This window comes from Lacerta agilis, chromosome 5, assembly GCF_009819535.1.
Source record: "Lacerta agilis isolate rLacAgi1 chromosome 5, rLacAgi1.pri, whole genome shotgun sequence".
Taxonomy (NCBI): domain Eukaryota; kingdom Metazoa; phylum Chordata; class Lepidosauria; order Squamata; family Lacertidae; genus Lacerta; species Lacerta agilis.
Window position 1 is genome coordinate 5337242 of NC_046316.1, and position 23065 is coordinate 5360306.

The following is a 23065-nucleotide window of genomic DNA, read 5'->3' on the forward strand; positions in this document are numbered from 1 at the left end:
TCCCTTTGGTAAGCCAGAGAGATACACACATTTGAATTCCACAAAAGCTTCCGGCTTCTAAAGGCTTTGATTTCTAGAGGGGTTGCAAGCTCTGTGTAGGTAATCATACCCCTCTCTGTCTCCAGGCCATTTCCATTTCCTGATCCTCTCAGATGCATCCTTAGTGCTAACTTGGGAAAATCAGTTCTCACATTCAGCGCTGAGAGACTGGCGAGCGCAGTTCAAAAGGAGAGAGGGAAATGCCACAATTTCGGCACTGAGCCATGGGGACGGTGGACAATGACTGCGCTCTCTCCCTGCATAAATCCTCCTGACTCAGCTGTCAGTGTGTGGATCTGCGGCACAAAAGCAGCTTTTACTTGCATGAGAGAGCTAGGGCAGGTTATCCTTGGGAATCAATCAGCTGGGGGGAGAGTTAAGATATTATTCCGGAAGATTCTTTGGCCATAGGTCCACAGAAAACCAAAAGAATAGTAATAATAATAATAAACTCTCCCCTTTCACCCGTTGACATTCTCTGAAGTCCAGCTATCTTGGCTAAAAATTAGAGTGAAAGTGAAACCAAGGAATAACCGTTTCCGAAGTATTTCTCACAAATGGCACACACACCGTTCTCATGATGCTAACACCGAGCAGAGCCATATGTTTGGCAGAGGTTCATAGTTGTTATTTATATTGGGTTAGCGCCTACAGGACTCCTAATCAGTGAGTCATTATGTCTGGCACAGGGTGCCCATTGAATTAAAAGGCATTCCTGCCTCCCCTCCCCTTTCCCTCATTGTTGCTTCTGCCTTAGTTTACAGTACAAGTCCAAAGCCATTGTGGAATTTCCTTGTGATGGTGCGCAGCGATTGGTTCTCAAAGGCATGCCAAATTGCTGACCTATGAGATCTCACCTTCTGAATTACTCAAATTGGATCTTACTGCAGCAAAAAAGGTGTATAAACCAAATTCTGGATGATGTGGAGCTATATCAAAATCTCTTAACTGGTGGGGGAGTTTGTTCGCCGTTAAATATCGGCATTACCCCTATCTACAGAGTCCCATCTTATTTAACATCACTCACGGTTGCTTCACATCGTTATGCCTTCATTAGAGCTAGGTTTAATGTTTTTCCATCGAACGTGATGAGTCATAGATTTACTAAGGGCCAAGTTTCTCCTATGTGTGCCTGTGAAAACAAATCAACTGAATCTCTACAGCATGTAATGTTCAATTGCCCTATGTACAGATCGATACGTGCCAGTATATTAAATCCGATAATTCAGTCCATTGCTGATAAGCCAGTTGACCTACGTCTTGCTTGGGTTCTCCAAGATGTGGACCCTTATATAACTCTACAGGTTGCTAGATTCCTAACAGCCGTCATCTCGCACAAGAGACAAAATGGGATGTCAGCCAATTACTGATACCGGTAATTAGATATGTTTTTCAAAAATAGAATTAGGCATTGGTTTTAGTTTTGGGTGCCTAAATTTTAACCTTAGTTCTTTTTTAGATATGTTTTATCGAAGTGATAATATCGGTCCCTGTGAGTTGTGTTATTATATCCGCGGCCTGTATTGGGTTGTCGTTTTATTTGATTCTATCTGATTTTTGATTGACTGCTTGTTTTGTATTGTATGATTGTATTGTATGATGGGCGCAAATGCCGAATAAACATCTATCCGGCTTTTGTGATTCCGACTTTTGCAGCTGGAGCGTTAAGGAACCCAAAGGTGTGGCACCTCGCCTAAAGATGTGGCTTGAAGCAAACCGGACCCACATGGCTGGAATGACAAATGCCATCTCCAAAGCGTACTGAAAGGATTTAGAAAAAGGGGGGTGCAGAGCTCATAGGTGTCAGCAGCATGGGAGGGAAGGAAGCACTTTCGATGCCTCCTGCCTCCTGAAAGAGAGTTCTGGGAGGAAAGCTGGGCTAAGCAGGCACCCAGGCAGCACAAAGGAAAAGTGTGAATTGAGAGAAGATGGAAGGAAGCGGGAACCCAAGAAGATGCCAGCCTGGGGCTTTGTGTGTGGGGCTGCCTATGGCTATTGAAAATAAAAGGGCCTTTCCTCTCTGATGGCATGGTGCAAGGAGGAGCAGGAGGAAGATCAGGAGAAGTTTGCACAGTGGGACGGAGCTGCAGGAACAGCCTCCCAGCAAGGGCGTCACTGTGGAAGGCGAGGGACACGGCGGCGACAAAATCTGAACTTTGTGGGCTCCACTGGTGTGCCTGCGCAGTTCCAATTTCACTGCTGCCTTTTGCCTCTTCACCTCCCCCTCCCAATAGTGATGGCTCTGTGAAGAGGCTCTGTCAGGGAACCATCAGAGCCCAGCGGGGTGGTGGAAGGGCTGTGGGATGTTCCAGGTTCCCATCACCGACCAAGCGGCTCAGTGGAGGAGGGCGCAACGGCAGTTCCCTCGCCCCAATTCCGTAGAGGGGTGAAACGCAGGGATGAGAGGAGGAGACTTGGGCTGCCCAAGTTCTTTTGTTGGGGGCGCTCCCGTAAAGCGCCACTTCCGGGATCTGAGAGTGACTAAGACGGTCACGGACTTTTGAGCTCTGCAATGTATATAGTTGTACAATAAATCCTGTAAATAAGAGGAATCCGGAGCCAGGAGTCTTTACTCGCGAGAAGCCACCACAGAAACCTTACAGGCTCTTATGGCAGCTCTGCCCCAATGGGTGAGCCACAGCCATGGAAGAGGCTCTTGGAGGCATTCAAGGCCACACTAGGGTCACCAGGATACTGGGATATAGTGGTGGCAGGCGCGGGGGAAGCCTCCTCGCTACCCAGGGCGGTGAACGGAGGCACCCCCTGGGGGCGAGGCATCGTGACGTTGCGTTGTGACGTCACGACGCAACATCAGGATGGAGTGAGCACGCGCAAAATCCGATGCATGCGCGCTCCGCCGGCGGGCTGCCGCTGCTGCTCCCGCAGCGCCCTTACGAGCCACTAGGCAATCAGTGGCTCTTGGGGCTGCCATGCGTGAAAAGCAGCACTGCCTTACACCCGCCACTCGCACTCAGCAGCCCCACAAGCCACAGATCGCTCTGTGGCTTGCAACGTCGCCTTGGGAGCAGCAGCAGCAGCCCATGAGCCACCAATCATGCGCAGCAGCCACATAGCGGCACTGGCAGGCGGGCCCTGGACAGGCCGCAGGACAGAGCGGCCTCGCTCTGCGGCTTGCTCTGGGCCCGTGGGGTGGAGCTGGCCCAAGTGTCACCCCCCTGCAACCCAGGGCACCCCGACCCCTTGCTACGTCACTGAGTGGTGGTGGGGGACATCAGGCCTGCCGCCTCCCCAATGCTACCCTCCAGTCCCTATCTGGGACTCATCCAATACCTCACCCCTCACTGGCTAGCTCTGTGCCCCCTCCCAAATTTATACCACCAGCCATATCAGGTTCAACTCATTGTCTGATGCATTTGGCCCATTTGAAACATAAGTTTCAACTATCACGGCCGAGTGAGTCATCTCAGCCTACACTCAGCCTCAGTCTGCAGGTGGCTGCACTGCATTCCTGCTAAACGAGCTATTTTAAGGCTGGAAATGGATGAATCCTTAAATGTTAGCAGATCCCATTGGACTGGCTCAGGAAAAAAAATATGATCTAGTTTTTGTTTGTTTGGTGTGTCTATGTAAACAATCAACATAACTTCTGAGATTATCCAAGGAGAACTTTAGAGTTGAAATAGATTATACTGAAACAGGAAAGGTCTTTTCAAAATCAGAGAGTGGGGACTTTATACCAACTGCTTGCCCAATAATACATTTCTCACTGGAGTTCTCACTCTACAGGTGAAACTCTAAAAATTAGAATATCGTGGAAAGGTTCATTTCTTTCAGTAATTCAACTTAAAAGGTGAAACTAATATATGAGATAGACTCATGACATGCAAAGCGAGATATGTCAAGCCTTTATTGGTTATAATTGTGATGATTATGGTGTACAGCTGATGAGAACCCCAAATTAACAATCTCAACTTTGGGGTTTTCATCAACTGTACGCCATAATCATCACAATTATAACAAGCAAAGGCTTGACATATCTCGCTTTGCATGTCATGAGTCTATCTTATATATTAAACTCCAGTACCTAATGAAAACAATTTTTTACATTAATGGACTTTTCCACAATATTCTAATTTTTCGAGTTTCACCTGTAAGTCTGTGGAGAAACTTCCTCAGGAAATTTGCTTTTTGCCTAAGGCAGGGGTCAGCAAACTTTTTCAGAAGTTTTTTCCCCCTTCAGACCTTGTGGGGGGCCGTACTATATTTTTTGGGGGGAAATGAACGAATTCCTATGCCCCACAAATAACGCAGAGATGCATTTTAATAATAATAATAATAATAATAATAATAATAATAATAATAATAATTTTTATTTATACCCCGCCCTTCCCCGCCAAACCGGGCTCAGGGCGGCTAACACCAATAAAATCACAACAAAAACATAAAAACAATTCATTAAAATACAGATTAAAGTACAATTTAAAATTAAATCTAAACTGCTTAAATAAAAGCACACATTCTACTCATGTAAAAACACACTGATTCCCAGACCATCCACCAGCCAGACTTAGAAGGCGACTGGGCAGGATCTGGCCCCCGAGCCTTGGTTTGCCTACCCATGACCTAAGGTCTTCCAGTACGGTTTAAAGGCAGGGTAGTCAACTGGTGGCCTACGAACCACAACTAATCCCCTAAAAAGATTTTTATCTGATTCCTGGAGACTCACAAATTTTAATCAAGATATAGTAAAAGAAAAGAAAAGAAGTTACCCATGGCTTTGTTAATGAAGAACAGAAAAAATGTCTCCCAGTTATAAGCAGCAGAGACATTCTACAATTGAATGTTTTATCTCTCGTTTTGGTATCTGTATGAAACATGTACATCTAAGTATTGGCATGTGACCATATCCCTGAGCCCATGTGCTTCACAGCTGGGAAGACCTTAGTGCTAAATGTGCCAATTTTATTATGCAGTCTGACTCCACAGTGCATGGGGACGTCGGGGCGGGGAATCGGGTTTGCGGAAGAAAACATAGTTTTGGCTCTCAGTTCACAGGATAGAGCAGCTCTCAGTAATACAGAAACTGCCCATCTTAAGGCAAAATCCACACTCTACAAATAACAATGGAGTTAAAATCAAAGCACACATAAAATCAAGGCCCAATTAGTTCCATTCATTTGCGTGTCGAGACCCCAAAGCCGCCCTCCCGGGAATGAAATAAAAACACCAGGACACAGAATATAAGGTTAATGTGATTGGGGAAAAATTTGGCCACAACTTTATTGGTTACAGCATGTGAGCGGTATTGGCTTAGGCATTGAGTGGACCTGACTATATCTGACTCCTGCCCGCAGAGCAGGAAGTCCAGTAAGGGTAAACCACTGATAAGGGGAGCCCCGTCGATTCAGACCAACTCGAGTTCCCCTTGGGTTCCAATGGGGTCGTGGCATGGCCCTAGCCCCGCCCCGGGCTTCGGACAAGATCCCACACCCCCGGATTCCTTTAACGGACTACCCTTAAGCTTGGAGGGGCAGGCGATGGCCAGGCCTCCCCTCCCCCCAACATTAGGTCACTCAATGCCTAACCGCCACAAGAGTCCCGAAAGGGGCTCGCCGCCACATACCCTCACCGCTGCAACCAATACTTCAATCCCTCCGCTATATCGGCCAGCCAGATGTCATTTCCCCAATCAGAGAGGTGAACCCCATCGTCACGAAACAAGGCCATCTTGCTGTAAACTATTTCAGGATGCGTAATCACTTGGCCACCAAACATGTGCACCTTTTGTGCCACTGAGTGTTTTATGCGCTTTCGAGCATGGTCCGTTGCAGCTGGGTTAGTACTGTCGTGCCAGAAGCGCCTCTCCAACATCTGCGACCAGATAAGAGTCATTTTTGGGAAGGTCACAGCCAAATAAATACTCGTTGCACAATGAGCGTTGCACATTAAAGTTAATTAGCCATCACTTAAAACTATGGAAAGTGGGTAAACAAATATTCCTGACTTACCATTAAGCCACCGGGAGTCGTGCTGCTCCGTCCTGATTGGGTGATGGTGCCCCAGCGTACGGAAAATGGCAAAATCTCTGCCCATGAAATCCGCTGCCGTTCCAGAATAAAGCTCACCATCTGTAACATTGCATGAAATTGCACGGAATATCAGCCACTCAGTGAACCTACCGGAATTTATTACAAAGGAGCAAACAGAATGCCAATGCACGACACGCATGACTGTTGAAAGCTATTTGCACGGGCAAAGGTCTGGGCGTATACATTTCAAGACCTTCCGTGTTTACCTCTTTCATTCCAGCTTTTTGCAGAGAAACTTACCTTGTGAGGAGGGAGTGTTGCCAATATATGCCTTGCTTATGATATCTGGTTATTTAGAGGAGGAGACACGCATCTAGGGGGGGCAACGTTATTTTCTGGTGAATCTCAGAGGTGTCCAAGTGATATGCGCTGCCTGCCTTGCAGCCCAGAGACAGGAAATGCGTCAGCTTCAACAGAAGACTTAGCTCCTCACTTCCTTTTGAGGCTCAATCCATCTCCCATCTCAAATCAGAGCACATACTCCCTTGGAGAGCCTGTGTGGTGTAGTGGTTAAGAGCGGTAGACTCGTAATCTGGTGAACCGGGTTCGCGTCTCCACTCCTCCACATGCAGCTGCTGGGTGACCTTGGGCTAGTCACACTTCTTTGAAGTCTCTCAGCCCCACTCACCTCACAGAGTGTTTGTTGTGGGGGAGGAGGGGAAAGGAGAATGTTAGCCGCTTTGAGACTCCTTCGGGTAGTGATAAAGCGGGATATCAAATCCAAACTCCTCCTACTCCTCCTCTTCGACTTTCCTCTCCTCACTGAGTGTTTCTTTTGACATCATACTTTTCTCCCCTTCGCTCCCCTCCTAAGCTGTGTTTCCTGCATTGCAGCAGGGGGTTGGATCAGATGACACTTTGAGTCCCTCCCAACTCTACATTTCTATGATTCTACTTTGTTTCATTTCTTTTACAATCAAAAAAGCCCCTCCTTTTTATTTTTACCACAGTTCCTTCCTTCCTGTATCCATCTTTCAGAACATGCCCGTATGCCACACACTACAATTTGGAAACATTTATCCGTGTCGCGAAAAATACAAGCCGAGGACAGATGCTACTAAACACCAACCACTTTGGGATGTGTGGTTCAGAGCTCCCAAGCGCACAATTTATGCCCCCACTCACTGCAATGTCAGGGACAACTCTGTGCATAGATGGCATTGGCTTTGTGCCTACTAGGCTACAGTGATGATGGAAAATGTCTATGGACTGTGACAGAAGAAGCTAGCTGTTGCAAATTCTGTTGAATAGGCCAAGGGAACCAAGGTCAACGGGTGGTCTACAAGAGAGGGAGTGGAAAGAAAGTCAACAAGACAGGCGCCAAAGCAAGGCAGAGCATTGCTCTAGCAAAACACAGAAGCTTCCCAGTACAATGATTGAGGAACTGAAGCAGATTGTTGGAATGTAGTTGCATACCACAGATGCATACCTGGGCTCCCTTGCGCAAGGAGCTGTATTGGTGCCACACACCCACACCCTGGCAAGGAGATGTCTCCAAAGCCAGAAGAGACCATGAGCCAGAAACTCAAAATTGGCTTTCCCACTCGGCCAGTGACTTCTGTGGCCAACGGGGTTGGGACTGCTCTGCTCTTCCTTCGTCCGTCTGCCTGCCCATCTGCCTGCCTTCCTGTCTCCCTCATTCCCTCCACTTGCTGCTTTTACTCCTAGCCACTCAGAATCATAGAATCATAGAATCCTAGAGTTGGAAGAGACCACAAGGGCCATCCAGTCCAACCCCCTGCCAAGCAGGAAACACCATCAAAGCATTCCTGTCAGGTGGCTGTCAAGCCTCTGCTTAAAGACCTCCAAAGAAGGAGACTCCACCACACTCCTTGGTAGCAAATTCCACTGCCAAACAGCTCTCACTGTCAGGAAGTTCTTCCTAATGTTTAGGTGGAATCTTCTTTCTTGTAGGTTGAATCCATTGCCCCGTGTCCGCTTCTCTGGAGCAGCAGAAAACAACCTTTCACCCTCCTCTATATGGCATCCTTTTATATATTTGAACATGGCTATCATATCACCCCTTAACCTTCTCTTCTCCAGGCTAAACATACCCAGCTCCCTAAGCCGTTCCTCATAAGGCATCGTTTCCAGGCCTTTGACCATTTTAGTTGCCCTCCTCTGGACACGTTCCAGCTTGTCAGTATTCTTCTTGAACTCAAGAAGGAGCCAGACTCAGAGCCAGTGGAGATTTTTGTGCCTCCCCTGAGCCTCCTCCTTTGGTGGGGCCATTCTGGCCATCCCTTAGGTATGCCTCTGGTTGCCAGCAGTCACTTGGCTTGGGTGGCTCAAGGGTTCTGGCTACAGATTTCTGCCCAGATGCTTCTGAGTGCCTGCAGCCCCCTTCAGCTGCCCTGGAGGCACAGCAAGTGGGCCTTGGCAACTGGCCTGCCAGGGTTTCAGGCCAACCCTGTTGGCCCACAGCTGAACCTGTTTCTTCAGTATACAGGGAACCGCAGCTGACACTGGAATGACCATGCTTGCTTTGATTCTGCTTTAGGAAGGCTCACGGAGCGCTGAATAAGGATCTTTGCCTTTCAAAGCAAAAATCATGGAATGAATTGACTGGTTATTAAAGTTCAGGTATTCCATTTGTCACGGCCTTAGCAAATGCCCTCGACAGAATTTAACATGACTTTGTTGGAAACAAGCTTATTAGTTCCAAGGCATTTGCTCGTATTTTCCATGCCAATTTTAGAATACATTTCCACGGCGGGGCAGCCATGTCTGATCATGCCTGCTGGGAAAGTTGAGCCGCCTTCCCTTGAAAGGCTGGAAGCAGGGCTGTGCATCGTAAGAGTCGGAATGGGAGAAAACATGATAGTGGAAATAGGTGGAATGAGAAGGAGATTAAAAGCAACGAGACCTCTTTTACCCAGCAGGAGGTATAATCAAAACGGAGTGAAAGAGAACAGCACATTAATTACCTATTTATCATCTTTCTGTCTCATCTGCCACTTGCTATTTTTAAAAGGAGAGACAATCACTTAATTATAGCTCTTATTATGTGCTGTGCTTGAGAAAATGCCTTTGATGCCTCCTGTTAGCCTTTACTTAACTTTACCCCCATTTGCTTGTCAGCTCTCCCCGGAGACTTGGGAGGAATCAATATAAATCAAGGGAAAGACAAGAAGGCTGCTTTCATTTCATCGTTGTCAAAGAGGGGAAGAGGTCGCCCAGAGCAAGAGATTTCAGAAGCCAAAGTATGTGTGTATATTCATTCATTCATGTGCATTTGTATATGCATGTGGTACTTGTGTGTGTTTTTAAAACCAGACTTTTGCAGTATTTTTTTTTCATACATTATGGGGCTTGTGTGTGAAAGGATTGTGCTCTGTGTACAGAGAGACACTGAGATCCCCATCCTTCCCACAGGATTTAGTGGAGGGGGCACACTGCAGCCCCCTCCACAAAATCTCAGTGCTTCATTTCCCCCATAGCAATGACTAGCAACAATTCATTTTATGGGAGATAGTCCAATGGTGCAGCCTGGGATACAGGCCCAAGTTTCACGGATCTTGGATTTTGTTTCTTGGCCATGTTAGAGAGCGACAGAAAGTTGGAGGATGCACAATATGAGTGGAAAGGGAGAGAGAGAGATGGTTTCTTTGCGCACCTTTCCTGCACACCTGCTGGGATTCAGGTCTCTCGTGACTGAAAGGTCGTGTAATGTGTTGCTTATCTCACTCTGCATATATCATGGGTATCGATTAGGCGCCAAAAACTAATAATGTGCATAGATATGTATGGTCCTTGTCAGAAAATAACTTAGTACAGGTATCCATATTTTCAGGGAAGGCATCCTAGAACATTGTGTTGCCCAGCCTGAATGTCACATCGTCACGGGTGCAAAGCTTAATCCTTTCAAGGTGCCCACCGAAAAATCATTGATCTTAATCCACTAGAGGGCTTGCATGGGAATATCCCAAGTTTGGGTGCTCTGTGTATGGTGGCTGCTGCTGGTTGAAACTCTCCTCAGCTTGATTAAAAAACCGAATCAGCCATTGTGAGCAATATTAGAGGATATTAGAAGCAAAGATTGGGTTTTGCCTAGACTTTGGGACTAACACGTAATGTTGGCTGCCCCTTACGCTGGTTTATAAACTTACCATTGTTTGACGGGCCCTTCCATTTTGTTTAAGCTATGGACACCATTGTGGCTCAGACGGAGCTAAGCAAACAAACAAACAAACAAAAACAAACAAACAAACAAAAAACCCAAATGGTAACTGAAGGGAACAGAAGGAACTGAGAGCCAGTGTGGTGTAGTGGTTAAGAGCGGTAGACTCGTAATCTGGGGAATTGGGTTCGAGTCTCCATTCCTCCACATGCAGCTGCTGGGTGACCTTGGGCTAGTCACACTTCTTTGAAGTCTCTCAGCCCCACTCACCTCACAGAGTGTTTGTTGTGGGGGAGGAAGGGAAAGGAGAATGTTAGTCGCTTTGAGACTCCGGGTAGTGAAAAGCGGGATATCAAATCCAAACTCTTCTTCTTCAGAGGAGAACTGGAACCTCAGCAGAAAGGGAGTCACACAATATCTGTGTCTCATTAACCAAGCTTTCTCCATATCAAAGTACCTACAGCTGATGCAAGCTCTCTTACGTGTTCTGGTTTTTCAAGGCTGTTTTCTTTGGTCTTACTAACTTATGGTGTGGCCAAAGGCGTCAAGTGTTTCTATATTCTGTTTGATGCTAGTCTAGTCTTACTCACTGAAGTTAATAGTCGTAACTAGCTTAGGTTCATTAATTTAAAGGAGCCTAATCTGAGTAGGACTTAGCTGAATACAGCCAAACATTTCTATATACATCTAATGGTAGGAGATTCAAATCTGAATGGGGACAATCCACAGGAAAGTTATTCGGCGCATCCATCATTGGGATGAATGGGCATTGAACAAGAGATTCAGAGCTCCAGCATTACCCCAGTTAAACTAGCAAAGATGTATAAATCTGATAATAAGTGTTGGAAATGTAAGGAAAAAGTCGGTACCTTTTATCATATGTGGTGGGAGTGTAAGAAGGTAAGGGCATATTGGGATATGATATATCATGAACTGAGAAAAATGTTGAAATATACTTTTGTTAAAAAAACCTGAAGCCTTTTTACTAGGTATTATAGGTACAGACATTAAAAAGCAGGATGTTAAACTTTTCCAATATGCAGTGACTGCAGCTAGGATTTTGCTAGCACAAAGGTGGAAACAAGAAGAAATACCGACAAAAGAAGATTGGACAGTGAAACTAATGGAATATGCAGAACTGGACAAAATGACGGGAAGAATCCGGAAACAGCGGGAACAGAAATTCATCAAAGACTGGTTAAAGTTTACGAACTATTTGACTAACAATTCACAGTTGAATATGTTAATAGGACTTCAAGAAGGTTTGTAGTTAATGTGTAGAAATATTATTGTAATTATGGTAGTTAGAGTGAGTAAGAGACATATGATAGTATAAGCAATGGTAGATTAAAGAAGTAAAATATTAAGATACAAATCTGAATGCCATGTGGAAGGTCTGAGGGAAGTCACGGCTATGATAGCCAAAATTGATAAATGAATGTGAATGTATATTTTATTTTTTGTAGTAATTTAGTATAAAATAATAAAAAAATTATTTTTTTTTAAAAAAAGAGCTCCCGCTCCACAATTCAGTGGAGCTTGCTAAAGTGAAGCCTAGGTTGTGTCCTTAAAGCAGAACAGATTGTGTAACTTCAGCTATGTTCATTAATAAATAATCTCCATTACAAAAGTACCATAGAAAAATATGCAATTCTCTCCCCCCCCCCCCTTACTCTTGTTTGGTCTTTAAAATGTTCTTGTATTCTTCCTGGACCAGGTAAACTTGATGTGGAGACCTCCTCATGGACACGCACAGGGAAGATACGTTTGGAGCAGCCTATTAATAATGAATTGCAGCTAAATGATGCCTCGGGGCTGCGCACATCTCTGCCACAGCTGGCATTTTGCTCAACACACCAGAGTAACGGTTATCATAAATGAACAGTTCTTAAAAGTAATGAAAACCATTTGGAAGGAGATTGAGCAAGAAACATTTAGGGCAGAGGAATTAATAGCTATGAAACATTTAAAAATATTATTGAATTAGGAGTGATTAAAAAAACACCCAGTAGTATGCCCATTTGTGCATTTTAAAAATGTTTTGAACTTACAAAATTCAATTCCTGACTGGGGGGGGGGGGGGCTGTTCAGCTGAGATTCCAGTTCACATATTTGATTCCACTCTTGAATAGTTTTCCTACCTGAGCTGATAAGATACTACTGTTTGATGCATGTTTTTCTTAAAACATCTTCACACGGAATGGAGTCTTTAACCTGTTCTAAATTTGCAGTGGCGACTGATGGCCATTGAGACTGGTGGGGTGGGAATCAGGGAGCAAAAACAAAAGATGGAGTCAGAATCATAACAGGTTCATCTGAATGATTCTAGTTTTGTCCCCATCCTCCTCATTTCTGCAAGTATGAGACTGACAGTCAAAATGACCCCCTGGATAGATCTGATGTTAGAAGGCAGGCAAGTGAGGGTTGGCTGATGACAGAGAGATCTTGGTGATGCACAAATGGACCAGCCTCCCCTGCTCATTCATCTCTAGCCAAGGTGCACGTTGCACTGATGTGAATACCTATGGACGCGGGTGGCGCTGTGGTCTAAACCACTGAGCCTCTTGGGCTTGCTGATCGAAAGGTTGGTAGTTTGACTCTGTGCGATGGAGTGAGCTCCCATTGCTCTTTCCTAGCTCCTGCCAACCTAGCAGTTTGAAAGCACGCCAGTGCAAGTAGATAAATAGGTACCAATGTGGCAGGAAGGTAAACAGCGTTTCCATGCGCTCTGGTTTACATCACAGTGTTCTATTGCGCCAGAAGCGGTTTAGTCATGCTGGCCACAGGTGCCGGAAAGCTGTCTGTGGAAAAATGGCAGCTCCCTCAGCCTGGAAACGAGATGAGCGCTGCACCTCATAGTCGTCTTTGACTGGACTTAACCGTCCAGGGGTCCTTTATCTTTCCCTTTTTCTTTGGGTGAAAGAGCTGTGGAACACACTGGCGGGGTGGGGAAACTTCACTGTCCTCTAGGGCAGTAATGTGGATGCCCCCTCAGGTAGAACAGACAATATTAGGCTCAATGGGTGAACAGTCTGACCTAGTATAAGGCAGCTTTCTGTCCTCCTGAATAACATTAAAAGCCATCACCTCTGCTCCACATATTGATCTCTCTCTTCCTTAACGCCTTGCCCCCGATTCCATATGCCTTCCACAGAAGAAGAAAGGATTTGTGAAAAAAGAAAAAAGAGAATATGAGAGGAAAACCCCCAAAATCCAAAATCATTGTATTAGTGTAAGTCCACATGAAAAAGGAATGTGAGAAGACAGCACTCCATTGACTTCGTTTGGCTACATGCCATGAGGTTTGCGTAAGACACCCTTGTCATCGCACTTTCTTGACTGAATATTAATGCAAATAGAGAAGTCAGCCTCTCTGGAGAAGCACCACCACAAATTAAAGTTGCCCCAGGCACTAGTTTATATACCCATCTTTTCAGACGTACTTTCTCTCCCTTCTGTTTTGAGTAAATACAGGGTGCAAGTTGCAGCAAGGCAGTGACCTCAGGGGAATAATACCTGAACTTTCAGATGCAGGAAAAAGCATCAAGGGTTGGTTAAAAGTTTAGAATTACTCTTCTTAAGTGCAGAAGAAGTGAAACTCATATTGAAATGCTTTCCGTCCCCTGAAGAACATCTAGAAGATAGGTATAGGGAGTTCTTTCTTTAAAATGTATATCTTTGTTGCTCAGGTAACATCAAGCCACTAATCACTTTTTGAATTTCCTGTGCCTTCGTGATAATGAAATACCAATTACCTCCACGTTCAAATTCTAATTTTGTTGCATGTCCACAATTTTCTAGCAAGGGCAAGACGCTGTGAGGTTTTTGAACAGGAACCTTCTACAGCCTCCCAGAATTATTCCTGGGTAAGGGGGTAGTACTTTGGCCACCTCATGGGAAGAGAAGACTCCCTGGAAAAGACCCTGATGTTGGGAAAGATGGAGGGCACAAGGAGAAGGGGACAGCAGAGGACAAGATGGTTGGACAGTGTTCTCGAAGCTACCAACATGAGTCTGACCAAACTGCGGGAGGCAGTGGAGGATAGGGGTGCCTGGCGTGCTCTGGTCCATGGGGTCACGAAGAGTCGGACACGACTGAACGACTGAACAACAACAAGGGGGTAGATTATGGCACAGCCACTTTGCTCCCCCACTTCACACAGCGAAGAAAGCCTGAAGGGGAGCGTCTGTCCTAAACACAAAGACCATGGGCATGATTTAAGAACCAGAATTTTGCATCGTTGCCATTGTCCATAAGTTCACATTCATAGTGTAATGGATTGCACTATTGTAAAGACTGGAATTTCCCAAGTGGCATGTCTATCATCAGAAATTATGGGTTGCTATTGTTGTGTAGGATTAAGCGTGTCTTCACTTGTGGGGCAGCCAAATAAAACCACATTCCATTTCTCCCTGGGAAGATGTTGAAATAAGGAAGCAGGGCCTCTGATAACCATCAGGAACAGGAAGAAGCAGGTAACTATAGATAAAGCCTATTTTATGAAAACAAACAAACAAACAAATAACTCCTACCTATTAAAAGAGAAGCTGTCAGCAGTTTGGGGTCATAGGGGCTTTTTCCTCTGCCGTTTTCAAAATGTGAATCTTCCAGCTTAAAAATATTGTCCTGCAGAGGAAGGAGGGAGAAATAATTAATCTAACCAAGCATGCAGACAATTGGGTATGAATTATTAGTCCATCAGTTCAGCACGCACACTAAATTTTGTTGCATTTAATCATAGAATCATAGAGTTGGAAGGGACCACAAGGGCCATCCAGTCCAACCCCCTGCCAAGCAGGAAACACCATAAAAGCATTCCTGACAGATGGCTGTCAAGCCTCCGCTTAAAGACCTCCAAAGAAGGAGACTCCACCACACTCCTTGGCAGCAAATCCCACTGTCCAACAACTCTTACTGTCAGGAAGTTCTTCCTAAAGTTGAGGTGGAATCTTCTTTCTCGTAGTTTGAATCCATTGCCCCGTGTCCGCTTCTCTGGAGCAACAGAAAACAACCTTTCTCCCTCCTCTATATGGCATCCTTTTATATATTTGAACATGGCTATCATATCTCCCCTTAACCTTCTCTTCTCCAGGCTAAACATACCCAGCTCCCTAAGCCGTTCCTCATAAGGCATCGTTTCCAGGCCTTTGACCATTTTGGTTGCCCTCCTCTGGACACGTTCCAGCTTGTCAGTATCCTTCTTGAACCGTGGTGCCCAGAACTGGACACAGTATTCCAGGTGAGGTCTGACCAGAGCGGAATACAGTGGTACTATTACTTCCCTTGATCTAGATGCTATACTCCTATTGATGCAGCCCAGAATTGCTTTGGCTTTTTTAGTCAACACTGTTGACTCATGGTTTGTTACCATGGTATGCATTTTTGGTGTTTTTATATTGTATTATATTGCCCTGTGATTCCCATACAAAGTGTGGTTCAGAAATTTAATCAATAAGAATAAAAGAATAAATCCCACGCTTTATGTTACGTCATCTACAGAGTTGGCTCGTTTTTCTACTTCTGCATGCAGAACGTTTGAGAACTAAACTGTAAAGCCAGAGAACGTTATTTTCCTCCCAGTACCCTTAGCAGAAGTTGGCCCGTTACTTGTTAGTGCAGAATTACCCTTTTCTACAGAGGTTACCCCACATTCACGACCTCATATGCATAGCTGCACTAATCCATCCCCATGAATTAGGGGACGCGAAGTGCCGAGATAACGGAAGTGAAGCAGTCGAGGGAAATGTAGGGCAATTGCCACAAAAGAGCAGTTGTCTCGAGTGTGTGGCTGTGGGAAAACACACCAAAACACAAGGTTAATTTGCACAGTCTGCGGGTGATTTGGGATTGTTTAGGTTGACGTTTAAATGCCAAGGATTCATGTTTTTATTTAATTCAGTTTACCCATGTCATTAGTAGAACAGTAGGACTCACTTATTCAGACACCCCAGAAGGGCAAGCTAAGGGTTTTTTTTTTGGGGGGGGGGGCTCATAAAAGGGAAGGGTGTCTGGATTAAAGAATGAACTCAACACATTTTTATTAATGAAAGCACTAATGAGAAACATAAAATACAGCCATTAAAAGGAGGGAAATCCAGATTAAATAAATTTGGACAAGAGAAGCATTTCTGATGCTTTACTCAGTCTATTGCAATATGTTTCATTTTTGTTCTGGTACTTTTTAAAAAAATTACAATATGTACTATTTTCCAAACTGGCTTAAATGGCTGAAGGCCGATTTATATATTTAGTTTAATCATATGGTACAGCCTTCTGGGGCTATTATTCTCCAGACTGTAGGTAATAGATTGCATTTTTTAATACTTCTTGGCATAAAAAAACAGGGAGAGGACTAAGTGATTTTTTTTTTGTGCTATATGTTAGTGTGTGTGTGTGTGTGTGTGTGTGTGTGTAGATAGACACACATATACTGAAAAATGTGGTCCCTTCTCATAATCTGAAGTGGCACAGGCCTGAAAAGACTGAATGTGTAGTTAGTTCTGACTTCTCAGGAAAAGTTTGGCTGAGTCTTTGGCTTCTAGGAAGCTACATATCTGTGTGCATGGTAGTAAAACACTAAAGAGGAAGTCTGATTTGCAGCAGCTCCTCCAATGGTTAGGCAAGAATCTTTCCCATCCAGATTTCCTTTTCATAACCATGGACTGCATTTGGAGACCTTCCACATCCAAAGCATGTGATGTCTTAACCTATGGCCCGAGATATCTCCTTTCTGCTTTGGCAAATAAATTAATAGTTGCACCACACACAAAACACACACTCCATGTTGTAAATAAACTGCAGAATCTCACTTCCAACTTTCTCACCCTTAAAAGGTGAAGGTAAAGGGACCCCTGACCATCAGGTCCAGTCGTGTCCGACTCTGGGGTTGCGGCGCTCATCTCGCTCTATAGGCCGAGGGAGCCGGCGTTTGTCCGCAGACAGCTTCCGGGTCATGTGGCCAGCATGACTAAGCCGCTTCTGGCAAACCAGGGCAGCGCACGGAAACGCCGTTTACCTTCCCGCTGGAGCGGTCCCTATTTATCTACTTGCACTTTGACGTGCTTTCGAACTGCTAGGTGGGCAGGAGCTGGGACCGAGCAATGGGAGCTCACCCCGTGGCAGGGATTCGAACCGCCGACCTTCTGATCAGCAAGCCCTAGGCTCTGTGGTTTAACCCACAGCGCCACCTGGGTCCCTTTCTCACCCTTAGGCTGATCTTATTCATTTCCGGTTGGTCTTCCCTTTATGAATCTAATCCCAAACTGTTTCCCACCCCCTGAATTTGGGTGCTGGTGGTGGGGTTGAGAAGGAGAGAACAAAGGAAGTGAAACTGCCTTCCCTCATCTGCATTTTTGGGTGGCGACGACAAAAGTTGTGATTGGGACAGTGGTCACCAATAGCCCGCCTCCTGTCTGCATTTGGATGGCTGCCGCCATTTTGTTTTGCCTAGAATGCCCTTAGAACGGTATTACACGACACCATTCTGGGCCCAACAGAATCTTGGCTATCAACAGAATGCAGTCGGGAGGATAGCTATTGACACCCTATTCACAAAATTCACTCCATCTCCTGATACAGTATAACTGAAATTCTCTCTCTCTCTCTCTCTCTCTCTCACACACACACACACACACAGAGAGAGAGAGAGAGCGAGAGAGAGAGAGATTTGTGGCCTCGGAATGGGGCTATGAAATTGGGGGGGGGGGACATTTTCCTGCAATAGCTTTTGCTAACCTGAGATTATTAATATCTTTATTTTCAAACTCTAGGAAGTGACTGGGGATTTCAAGGGTATGTTTTCTAATCTCTAAGGCTTTCAAAGTAAATTAATATAACCACATTTTATGTCAATGCCTCATGACAGTAATAGAGAATGGCACAAGTCCTGTAAGCTACTGTTAAACTCAACACCAATAAGATCTTTTGCATCACCAAGGCAAGTTATTACTTGACCTCGGTTGGAATGAACTCTGAAGAGGGTGACTAAAAACAGAGTGTTCCTAAATTAATGTGGTGTATAATTAAAGGGTGATTAATCCAATCTAAAACAACAGTAACAGTGTGATACAGGAAGCAACAACAAACCACAGCCATGTGACAAAGGAACCTGGTCCTTCTTGCTAAGTTATGTTGGTTTATGGGGTGGAAGAACAGCTCAGCTAAGAGCAGGACACAAGGACCATGGCCAAAACAGTCGTAATCTGGGGAACCGGGTTCGTGTCTCCGCTCCTCCACATGCAGCTGCTGGGTGACCTTGGGCTAGTCACACTTCTCTGAAGTCTCTCAGCCCCACTCACCTCACAGAGTGTTTGTTGTGGGGGAGGAAGGGAAAGGAGAATGTTAGCCGCTTTGAGACTCCTTCGGGTAGTGAAAAGTGGGATATCAAACCCAAACTCTTCTTCTTCTTCTCAGTGTACTTTCTCCTCAATTTTCCAAAGTCCTTTCCAGCACCCACTGACTCTGCACTGTTTTTTGGTTTGTTTTTTAATTCTGAATTTTAACCCAACATGTGAAAGGCAAGTCATCTAGTCCAACCCTCTGCAATGCAGGAATCTCAAAGAGGCATCCAATCTCCAAGGAAGAGAGTCCACCGCCTCTGGAGGAAGTCCATTCCACTGTCAAACAGCTCTTACTGTCAAAAATGTTCCTCCTGATGTTGAGTTGGAATCTCCTTCCTTGTAACTTGAATCCATTGGAGAGCCAGTGTGGTGTAGTGGTTAAGAGCGGTAGACTTGTAATCTGGGGAACCGGGTTCGTGTCTCCACTCCTCCACATGCAGCTGCTGGGTGACCTTGGGCTAGTCACACTTCTTTGAAGTCTCTCAGCCCCACTCACCTCACAGAGTGTTTGTTGTGGGGGAGGAAGGGAAAGGAGAATGTTAGCCGCTTTGAGACTCCTTCGGGTAGTGATAAAGCGGGATATCAAATCCAAACTCTTCTTCTTCTTCTTCTTCTTCTTCTTCTTCTTCTTCTTCTTCTTCTTCTTCGTATGGGTCCTAAGCTCCAGAACAGGAGAGGGAGTGTGGGGAATGAGGGGTTGACTCCCAGCTCAGACTGTCCACCTGGGTTGGTGGGGGAAGCCCAGAGGTGCATCCTGAGCTTAGGTGAGCAGGCAAATATTATCATTATTTCATTATGACTATTATTATTCATCTGAAGATCACAGGGCAGTTTACAACATAAGACAGGCGACCAACCGAAGTCCAAAGCAAGGCCAGAGGACACCTAAATTAAAGGGAGGGTGGTCGGATGTCCAGCAGCGCAAAGCAGGAGATTGGCACACTTTTACAACCCCCATGATCACCCCACTCAAAGTGATTGGTCAGTAGGCCTGGGGTGATCGTGGTGCCATCCCGGCGTGAGGGTATTAGCATGAAATCTAAGTTGCTGAGATCTTATGCATATGTCGCTGAGATCATTTCGGAGAAAAGGGATCCTCCAAACGCCAAAGGATCTCATGCTTCTTCCATCTGAGTGACCAACGTAATCTGGCAGAAACGGAGCAATCCCCAAACTGCGTGAATGTCACGTTATCCTTGACTGATTAGTAAGGACTTCAAAAAATGCCATATTCTCGGCATTCCAGACATAAGATACCATCAAGGATATTGAACAATTCTCGGAGGACATCGAGAATTGGAATCTCTTTGTGTAGCAACATTCAGGGTTGTCATGTATAATATATCACTTGTGCTGCTCTCTGGCTTACATATGGTGACCTCTGGAAGAATAAATGCTATGCTTTTGCAACGAGTGTTCCTTCTAGGCAAATTATTAAGTGGACAGCATATGCAAGCAATAAGATCCACTATCCTAAAATCAATCCAACTGAGCGCTTCCCTTATTAGCCTTGTACCTTAACTTATTCTCTTCCCCCTTCCCAGTTTTCATGATACATTCGGATGAGGAATTGTGGGCTGTAATTGCTTTAACAGAGAAGTCACTACTTTGTGAAAGAACTTATTGGCGTATATACATCAAAGTTGTTTAGTGAATTAGTTTTAGCAGATTAATCAAGTAAATGTTACAATCCTAATATTTACAATGTCTGAAACAGAGATCCACATTATTTTATGATCCTCCCCATTAATATACAAGGAATGTTGATAAATCCCTGCCCACCAGCTAAGTTCATATGTTAGTGACTGGGATAACCATTGCGCCATGTGCAAAGTGCATGCTTCAAACAGCCTTACAACCTTTGATCTTCACACCTATTGTTGGTTAATTGCCAGAGGTGATAACAGGCAACAATCCATGATGATTTATCATTGCATGAAAACATATAGTAGTTTCGCACATTCAAGCAAGACAACATTATCTTGTGAATAATGTAAGACAAGAACCATGGTGATCAAAAGTGCTGGAAATGTCAGCCCAATTAACTTAATAGCCACAAGTTGTTAAAACGTCATAAATTTGGGTTTGGTGATTTCTAAACCCTTCAGAGCACATTTGCAACTCCAGGGGCTGGTGGTTTGCATTTTAATATGGACAAAGCGATTTCATCAGCTGCAAGAAGAGACCTCAAGTCAGAGGAAAGTGTTCGTGCGGCCTATGAGTCATAATGCCTTCCTGCCTATCACAAAAACATTTGTCAAATTTGACACACACCACTGTATCAAACGTCCTTGCTGCTGCTCTTGCTGTAATAGGAACAATTAATTTTGGACACCATTACGTGGCAAAATAAATTTAACAAATTTAACAGCTAGTGGGCAGTGGCAAGAGGCTAATTAAAACAGGAGATCCCCGTACCGATTGATCTTTCTAGGAGGTCTTTCATAAATAGAGATTCATTATGAAATAGATTAACAGTATTACAATCACTGACCACGGGAGAAAGTTCATGAAGCTGTGCATAAGATAAGGTGTGTGAGATACAACATCAACGTCGACAGTTTTGCTATGATCATCATTAGTCCCATTCATGTCTATGGGGCTCTTAGTAAATCAAGTCGTAATAACTACACATCCCATGTTAAGCAATGCCTTTCAGGCACGAGTCTTCATGAGACTATGAAGTAATACAGTGGTACCTCTGGTTGCGAACGGGATCTGTTCCAGAGGCCCGTTTGCAACATGAAAAGAGTGCAACCTGAAGCGTCATATCTGTGCATGTGCATGGCACAATTCGGTGCTTCTGCACATGCGCAAAGCGTGATTTAGCGCTTCTGCGCATGTGCACGTGCCGAAACCCGGAAGTAACCCGTTCCGGTACTTCCTGGTTCAGCGCGTTTGTAACCTGCAGCGAACGCAACCATAGTTATGGCTGTACTCTGGAGTTACCTAGGAACATGTTCACACATGAACATTCATCACAAATATTGAGACTGTGCAGTGCCCCCCTGATCCAGCTCAGGGCCTCAATCCATGGCCCTCCAGTTTGGGTGACCCATCCTGGGCAATCAGGGACTGCCTGCCCTGTATCCGAAGCAATCTGGAGGCAGGACTAAGGGTTTCTAAAGCCCCATTTGTAGCATGAGGTTGGAGGTGGGGAAAGGAGGAGACCCTATGTACTCTTCTTCCCTCCTCCCAACCAAGAGCAGGCAAGTTCAATCCTGCAAGGGGCTGTCCCTTTGTGAGCAGCTTCACTGCGTGCTCGGAGGCCACTCGGAGCAGCAAGCAGCACACACACAGGCTCAGATCTTGTGTATTAGCTTTATTTTCCGTATCCCCCCCCCCCATTCCACTAACACCAAATTGTGAAATTTGTATTTACGAGACACGCTGCCAGCCCAGCTTACACCTAAATAGTATCCACTTTGGGAATGCATAGGATATGGATGTGAGATTTTGTCCCCCCCCCCCTTGCACTAATATAAAACAGCTTTCTCCTTTTGCTTTGTTTTTTTTAATACTGGTATATATATAAAAAATAAGGAGCAATAAAACCCCACGTACTAATACATGGTATTGTTGAAGAATAAAATTACCTATGAAAAGATGAATTCCATTGTGTGCCTGGAGATGTAGGTTCTAGTAGACATAATTATAACGTCTTTCCCTGACAAGTTAAAATTACTCTGCAGAGTTTTAAGGAAGCCTGTAAGTTCCCCCCCTTCCCTTTTACATACATCAAGAGTGCATACACATATTCTCCCCTGAGCAACACAAATGCTTCTTATTCAAAAACAGATGTATTCTGGCCCAGGCGGTTTGCTGTGATTGAAAAAATATTCATGTTAAAGACAGTTTCCTGATTCAGGAGCCACCTGAGTTTTCCTCGTGCATTAGGAGTGGACCATTAGAACTGGCGATGGTTGAAACCAATGCTTTTTTTTCCTGGGGGGGGGGGGGACGCAGGGGTACTCATACCCTTAAACATTTTGTGAATCTAAGTGTGGCCTCATTGAGGGGCAGTATTTCAATTTGAGTAGGAAAATGAGAGTATCCCTAACTTTTTTTTTTTAAAGAAAAAGCACTGTTTGAAACCAGAGTTGCACACATGTATCAGAATTGATAAAAAACCATTCTCTCAATTCCACTCCATTCTGCAATCCTGGGGATCTGCTCGAATTGTCTCCCAGCAAGAAAGGGGAATATTCATGATTTTGGCAAGAGATTTTGCACCTCCTAATCATGTTTGTTCCTCCAGATGTATGAATGCAAAAATAATTAAAGGTTGGCTTCCCCGATATAAAAGCATTTCCCTGCTATTGCTGCCTTTCTGCAGAAATGCACCACCTGGATTTTGCGGAGGGGGGAGGTTTATGTTGACAATTATTTTCTGTATCCCTGCACCAGCATACTGATGCACAATAAAACAAGTAAACCCTCCACAACTCTAACTTGGACTGATTTTTAATTTTTTTTTTTTACCTTGTCAAGCATATATTTCCCAAACTGGTATATGA

General features: G+C 44.8%; 1 protein-coding gene across 1 annotated transcript in view; it reads right to left on the reverse strand.

The window, feature by feature from the left end:
- SEMA3A (semaphorin 3A) overlaps positions 1-23065 on the reverse strand; it is a 223325-nt gene that overhangs the window by 61354 nt on the left and 138906 nt on the right. Inside the window, exons 5-6 of the mRNA XM_033148345.1 lie at positions 14742-14835; positions 6009-6128 (exon numbers count right to left, since the gene is read on the reverse strand). Of these exons, the coding sequence (XP_033004236.1) occupies positions 6009-6128; positions 14742-14835 (214 nt within the window). The remainder of the gene's footprint in view (positions 1-6008; positions 6129-14741; positions 14836-23065) is intronic.